Here is an 8,231-nt window from a genome sequence, read left to right as displayed (position 1 = left end):
TCCGTTGATTTCTGTCCTTAAAATTTTCCCAGTCATGTTGATTGGGCCCATAACAATTCGCTCATATGAATTTTTTTTGGATACCTCATAAAATTTCCAAACTAATAATTTAGTTGTTTATTTACAATTGCATAACATGTACAATCAATTAAATACATAAAAAAGTGAACCATGTTATGCGTGATTGTACAGGAGCATAAAGAATTAATTAGGCGTAATGCTACTACTAGTACTACTAGTTATGCGTGATTGTAAACTCGTAATTGTGCAAAGTTACGCAGATAGAATTATTCATACCTACAGAACAACTTTACAAAAGTCACTCTTTTAAAATTTGTCTATGATATGAAAATGCATGCAATTAGATCTATATGGTAAATAAAATAGAGAGATCATGGATATGTTTCGGGCCATTGATATATATATTTAGTGTACCAAATTTTGGGATTTATATGGTGATTCTAAACTCTTCCTTCCACAGGTTAGATGGTGAATGACAACTTAATATGAAAGAAGGAGCTTAGGGACCATAAAGCATAATGCACAACCAAATACCATTAACACAAGTGGTAAGGAGAATGTGTTCTTTAGTCAGATATCTCGTGTTCGAGTCTTGAAAATAAAAAAAATAGTTTTGGAAAAGTCGGCCCCGTTATAAGATCCAACAGTACTCGAATCGGATTAGTCTGAAGTAGTCGTGTTCTTTTTGAATTAGTGGACAATTATTTGAAGATAAAATAGTTACTAAGTGAGTGGTTAATTACTTAACATGTGAACCAAATTTTGACTTGGTCTTTGGTAATCATCTCAATCCAAGCTTTTGACTTGGTCCAACAAAAAAACCAATATTATTCCACTTGGTTCACATATTCCGATATATATATCAATGTAAGAAACAAAATACATGAATCATAGTGATAGATTATCAAAAATTGAGTATTATTTTTCATGTATCACAATACATTATACCCCGCAAGTTCGTATCACTTAATGAATAAACTCAAAGTTTATTCTAGGTCTAAATTTCTTTGACATTTTTTAAAATAAATAAATGAATATGCCAATAAAGTGATTAATTGCTCATATAACCAATGGATACTATGAAAAGAACCTTGGGACTCCAAAATCTAGTTTAAAGGGTGGGAGTGTCCAAGGTCTTATAAACTCCACATTAGTTGCACATACAACCAATGTGGGTAATTATCTTTTCCAAAAAGACATTTTCACTATCTCAAAGTTCTTTACAACGAGTTTCATTATATTTCATCGTTTTGCTGCAAAATAGAGAAAGCGAAGGGGAAAAAAAAAGAAAGAAATTTATTTACCTAGTAATTTCAGGAGTCTTATTCAAAATGACAATGACATTAATATAGTTGGCTATCGATACAGTAACATAGAGATAAATTTTAATAGAGAAACAAGAACGAAAAGCTTAATTACATAAGTAATTGCTTTATAGTGATAGCAACCAAAAACATAAGAGCTTATACATCATTATTGTGGATATAACAATGACAAACATAAACTAGTATTTAAAATGTTCAAAACAGCATAACTTGAAAGCCACTTTGTTGAGCAAATATTTTAATCAAACATGACCAGTCTTAGAAGACCCTTCAAGCTCAAGTCCATCAGAAGTATCTTCATTCTCTCCACTCAACTCCTCAAGTGATTTTCCGTTTGGTTCAGGAACCAGTAAGGTGAATAACATTCCTAAGCAGTTGACCACACCCAACATAATGAGAGAGTTCTTAATCCCAATACCTTTGTTGTACCCTGTACCAGCAACCTCTGCCTCATGTGTACCTTGAGCAGCATATAAGAACCCAAATGCACCCACAATTGCTCCTGCTTTTCCTGCAGCTGCTGAGAGTCCATGACAAGTAGATCTTAGCCTCGCTGGGAAAATCTCTGCTGGCACAACAAATGTGGTAGCATTTGGACCAAAATTAGAGAAGAAGAAAGTCAAGGAATACATAATAACAAACCCATATTTGTCATGCGCTTTCCAATGGTAATATGGTATAGCCAGAGCAAACATGAACACAGTCATGAAGAAGAAACCCATCAATTGGATAGCAAAACGACCCATGATATCAATAAATGCAACTGTGAACCAATAACCTGGCACAGTACTGAATAATGCTATAAGTGTTTGTGCTTTTGCAATTTTAAAAACCTCCTCGATTGCATTCATTTGTTTTGCTGGAGGGATCCAACCAACTGCAGTGAAAATGTCCTTTTGGAAAAGATTCTGGCTATAGAATGCTATATCCAACAAGAACCAAGTTGTAGTTGTTCCCAGTAAATGAAGCCCATGTCGTTTTGCAAATTCCCTTGTGAACAAACCATACTTCAGGTTTTCAGTCTCTGTAAATTTCCGTACCTTGTCCTCTTCAGCTTGAAGTTCAACTTCTAACACCTTAGACATGTCTGCGGCAGCTTGTTTTGCATTCCTAGCAACAAGTGCAGTGTAACGTGCTGTTTCTGGCATTTTCATACGCCAGTAATAGGTAAGTGCTGCTGGGAATGCACCAAACATTAAAATGATACGCCAAACATAATCAAATGCAGGTAGTACAATGGATGCTTCTGCATTTGTTTCAAACTTAACAAGAGTATGCCTATATTTGTGTTGAAATGCAGCTGAGACAATCAAGGAAAATATTCCACCAGCCAAGATTCCAAATCCTTGCATAGCAAAAACAGCAGCTATAAATGCCCCTCTAGTCTTTTTGTTGGCATATTCAGACATGATTGTAGCTGAAAGAGGGTAATCACCACCAATTCCAAAACCAAGCCAGAACCTGAAGAAACATAGTGTGGCCATGACACCTTTAGCAGTTTTACCAAAAGAGAGTCCTGAGGCAATTGAACACACTACCATGAGCATAAGGGTTAAACCATAGACCCTTTTTCTTCCCATTTTGTCACCAAGCCAACCAAAGAATAGTTGGCCTGCTAGTGTCCCACACAGTGCAACACCAGTCACAGCAGCTTGAATAGGAGCAGGAAGATTTCCTGGCTTTGAATTATGAATATCTGGGTAATATATCCTCCCAAGCAACTTGGTGACAATGGAAATGCAAAAGAGATCATAGGCATCAGTGAAGAAACCCATTCCAGCTATCACAATTGCTGTGAAGTGGTACCATTGTGTCTTGGCCACATCGAGTGCATTCAGCACTGCCAGTTCTCGTGCCATCACTGAATCTTCTACCTTCTTGTGCCCCTATATGAGATTATAATTTTTCTGCACAAGTACAAGAGATAAAGTTTAACAACCTTTGAACATATATACCAACCAGGCCAATAGCTATAAGCAAGCAAAATAAAATATTATTTTTCCCTTTATTCAATCTTTGAGAACAGCTTATTTGTGTCTAACTAAAGGAGAGTGGCTATTCATACCAATTTTCATAACAGAACACAGATAACACAATAGACTTAAAAAATCACTCCCCGTTAAATTTCAATTAGCGAGGGTAGGGGTGAGGACAATCCTTGTAGACAGTTTTATCTTTGCATAGTTGCAAATAGACTGCTTTCCGGATTCGAACCCGTGACCTGTCAGTCACAAAAGAGCAACTTTACCGCCGCTCGAGAGTCACCGAGAACACAATAGACATATGTAAGAAATTATTAACCTGAGTCGTAGTTTGGAAAAATTTGCAGCTAAAAGTTTCAGATTTCAGATATTTTATCCTAAATTCCTTATAATATGGCATGAATCCATATAGTCCACTTGTGGATACCACGACAACAAGAAATTGGATATATAAATTGTTTACAATCTTGCCGGCAATTTTGCTATAGATTTCTTTCTCGATAACCCCACTAGACCATAAGGAAACATAAACAAAGGAAAGTAAATGACTACACAAAATTGGGTCAAGTTGTTAGCCGGCTATGAATATATTAATAGCTCAAAAAGACAAAACATGTGGGGACAAATCAACATAGGGAAAAGAGAAGGAAGAAATGAAAATTATAAGCCAATTATTATCTTAAATAGTAGAAATCCAGATGGAGAGGATTTGTGTCTAGAATATATTGATGAATTCCATGATAGATGGGTAAAGTGAAGTAAGGAAGGTGCTTGTCCCAGTTATGGTATTTATTTAATGAAAAACAAAGGATAAACCTGGTGCATAAAGTTTTCCAACTTGCGAGGATAGAGACGAGAGTTGATTATATGCAATATTATCTTTATATTTTTGTAAGAGGTGATTTCCAGACTCAAACCCTTCATGACCGAAAGGTCATGAGGAGTAACCTTATGGCTGCTCCATGTTCGTTCTCTTCTCTCAAGAAAAACAACACCCCAATATTGATGACATCATTTTCTCGTAAACTCATGCAGAGATTAGAAAAAGGAAACAAAGAAAAGAAACGAAAATAGACCAAAAAGCCCTAAGAAACCATTTCTTAGTTTGTATCTCGTTTCACTTCTTGGAGAACTAGTAGCATAGCACTTAACGTGACTAGAGTGGTAGAAAGACCACAGACCAGAGTATTCTGTTCTGGTGGATGATTGGAAAACAAAATTCATGAAAATGGCATCCTAGGATTGGTATAGGAACCCCCATAACTCAATGGTGGAATGACTGTTAGTTTGTTCCCATTATTGTAATACAAAAAGTACTGAGTGGCAGTGCCTAACTACTTAAAAAGTGGGGTCTCCTCACTATGGAAAACTCTTCCATTTGGAACTCTATTTCAAGTTCCATACATTACTAAAATGTACAATAAGAGAGAGAGAGAGAGAGAGAGAGAGAGAGAGAGAGCAGACCTGCTTGTCCCAAACCAGGTTGAAAGAGTAAAGAAAAGAAGTGGTAGGGTTGGGATGAAGAGGTGTGGGCATTGTGAGCTATATATATATACAACATAAGCTCACCCTTCCCAGGAATGCCTCAAAGAATCAAAAGAATAACTATAACTCAACATCCACAGTATATTCCAAAAATTAATACTTTCATGTCAACGCTTGACAAACACTATGCTTTGTTACTTCGGGTATTATATAAAAAAACAAAGGGTATATATATATATATATATATATATATATATATATATATATATATATTTCCCTTGCCGTATGGAAAGCGCTGGACATTTCTTTTCAAACCATTTTTATTGGCTTTAAACCTTGTTGAGGAGGAGCGTGCTTGGTTACATCATTTGGATGTGCACCAACGTTTTCAACGACATGATGCCACCACATGCATGATACATGCAATGGGCCTACTATCTGTACTGTAACTTTGTCATCACCGGATTAAACCAAGAAATTGAAACAGCTCAAGTTATGGTTGGCCATATCGAACAACTCGCTATTAAGCTATGATATTATATTATACGGGGGATTGGTCAGTGATAATTGATAAATGAAAACATAAAATTTAATTAATTTCACACAAAACAAATACAATATAATTAATAATTTTTAATTAACTTACACTTACTCCATCCTTTATTATGCATCATTTCTTTTTCAATGTAAGATAATTGTTATCAACATGGGATAGTTTAAATGGTAGAATTTAAGTGTGTCGAATTAAATATTTTCGATTGAATTCCTGCAACTTCTTTATTTGTAGGAACTTAGAATGAGATAACCTCCCTTTTTTGTAAATTTTCCTGCATGTTATATATATAACTTCTTTGTTTTTTATATAGTCTAATCCAATAATATTATTAAAAAAAATTAGAAAATAAAGAATAAACGGGGTTGTTTTAACTTTTTAAATATCGACTAAAATTAAGAGACAACGATAGCTGTAATGGCTAGGGTTTCAAGTGACATACCTATGAGGCTTAACCCTTTATTTATACGAGATTTTAGCTTGAGATGGATCAGACCCATTTCTCATAGCTAAAAGGGGAGGTCATTACGTCGATTGAATTCATGTGTATACTCGGTTTGTTATCATATTATCGTATTAAGCGCTGCTTAATTAAAATGCGGAAGCTAACTTTTTCCTTTCAATTATGACGTCATTATTATTAACCAAGTTGATTACTTAATCATTTTTCAAAACATTGTTCGTATGTAAATTGCAATTAAACGACTAACTGAAATACCTCATATATAAATGTGTTTCTAGTCACGAAACTACAACACGTAGATCGGACAATATCCAGATAGATTATACAACCCAAGTGTAACACCCTGTGTATACTCAGTTTGTTAACATGTCATCGTATTAAGCCACACTTAATTAAAAATGCGAAATAACTTTTTACTTTCAATTATGACGTCATTATCCTTAACCAAGTTGATTACTTAATCATTTTCATAAAAACATCGCCTGTATGTAAATTGTAAAAGACAACTATCTACACTGAATAACCTCATATATAATAAGTGAGTGTCTAAGTCACGGAACTACAACCCGTAGACCGGACATAATCCTGATACAATTATACAACTTGAATCTAAAAGCATAAAGTCAAGTCAATATGGCATGGACAATCTCCATGCTCATCATCCTGCCGCCCGAGGTCTCAACCTCAGGGTTACCTGAACCTGAAATATGTGCCCCAAACGTGGGGTGAGATCTCTAAACAGAATTCTCAGTAAGACAAGGGGTCCTCAAGGATCTTTCACCCCAAGCTCACTGACATGTGCAATATAAGTTCTAAAAGCAGTAATTCAATATCAGTTCCAAAACCAGTGCAATGCAGCAGATAATCATGTCATGTGTGTTATAACTAATCTACTGGCCAGAAAAATGTAAGAATACGTCTATTACCCACACAGTACGCGCCCATGACGTACCTGCCCACAGGAACTTAATCCCGTCTAGGCGAACACCACATACATATCATAGGCATTTGCACTTAACAGCTCAATAGCATTTCAATAAAACAATACATGAAAACACATCATGCATATAAACCATCCCCCATGGGATATGGTGGAACCAACAATGGCTAAACTGAGGACACGAAAGCTTACCCTGCAAGCTAACTATCCAAGCCAAGAGTCCACACAAGCTCAAGTCAACAAACAGCAAGATCACAATCTGTTTTAGACCAACAATCAAATCAATATACATGCTCTACAAGCAAACGACATAAAGACAACGCCTTTCCCTTACGTTTCATGTCTTTAGGTTTCTCACAAAGCCATAAGTCCTTAATCACTTAGATTCTGACTTAGCTTAATTATTACAGAAGTCCACATTAGCCAATCATGGGTTCACAGACCCAAAATAGCATTCTGTATGAACAGTATCGTTACTGTTCTTGAAAACCCAGAATATCTGGATATATGTCGAGGCCATATCCGGATATCATATTCGGATATCCATATTCGGATATCACAAGGCCCATATCCGGATATCATATCCGGATATTTCGCGACAGAATGTAGTTCTGCATTTCGTGAGATATCCTTCCCAAAGTTTGCTCTTTTAACGATTACAGAAGCTAAAACATGCATTTCTAGGTGTGTTTAACTTTTCCCAACCTCAAGTTATTAACTTTAGCTTGTTACATGCATCAAGGCCCCATTTTTAACCATTAAACTGATGATCAAAGGTTGAACAACTCACCCAAAGCTCAACACAGCAAAGAGGAATGCTCTTGGAGCTCACAAGTCAGCTCCACAGTCCTGACTTCAAGGGTGCACGAAAATGACACTCAAGCAAGGTCCCTTCTACCCAAAGGTGGCTCCTTGAAGCTTAAAATTAACAAGACAAAGGCTCCCTCAACCCCACTCACTAACACAGCCCTCAAAACCCCACCAACACAGAGCTAAAACTCAGAAAGGTGACACTTTCCTACTCACAAGACAAGCTCACCCAAGGAAAAGGTATTATGGTGGAAGAACAAGAAGAAAAATGCTTTCTTGGAGGTTCCTATGGAGGTAGAAGAGGGTGGCAAGGTGACACTCAGAATTCTGAAGCATAAGTCACGTAGGAGGCACAATATGGCCTAAGGTTTTGGGCCAAATGGGTATATATAGCCCACTTAAGTTTTTATCGCACTGTATTAGCGCTAATAGCTACGCTTAACATTTTAATCCCAAACTTAGGATTCTGAACCTTCTCATTTTTCTAAGATTTTTCATATTTTTATTTTATTTTTCGTAGCACCTTTCTGGTACGCGCTTTAACATAGCCAGTATCAATTCTGGCACCAGTTCTCATTATTTTGACATGAAACTTGTTATGCCAGTCCTATATATTTTTCTAGTGACATATACATACTTTTCATATTTTTTT

At 36.1% G+C, this 8,231-nt stretch overlaps 1 protein-coding gene across 1 annotated transcript; it reads right to left on the bottom strand.

The window, feature by feature from the left end:
• Nucleotides 1-1,588: 1,588 nt before the first annotated feature.
• On the bottom strand, nucleotides 1,589-3,205 carry LOC133307719 (low affinity inorganic phosphate transporter 1-like). Its single transcript, XM_061508272.1, has one exon. It carries the CDS (start codon nucleotides 3,203-3,205, stop codon nucleotides 1,589-1,591), a length of 1,617 nt encoding a protein of 538 aa, XP_061364256.1.
• Nucleotides 3,206-8,231: the final 5,026 nt, after the last annotated feature.

This window comes from Gastrolobium bilobum, unplaced genomic scaffold, assembly GCF_033153095.1.
Source record: "Gastrolobium bilobum isolate Gb01-03AN ecotype WA unplaced genomic scaffold, APGP_CSIRO_Gbil_v1 utg6672, whole genome shotgun sequence".
Lineage (NCBI taxonomy): Eukaryota > Viridiplantae > Streptophyta > Magnoliopsida > Fabales > Fabaceae > Gastrolobium > Gastrolobium bilobum.
This window is presented reverse-complemented; position numbering and strand designations above follow the sequence as displayed.

Bases quoted from the DNA above. Each gene is read 5' to 3' on its own strand.
- LOC133307719 (XM_061508272.1), bottom strand. From the start codon at position 3,205: ATGGCACGAGAACTGGCAGTGCTGAATGCACTCGATGTGGCCAAGACA.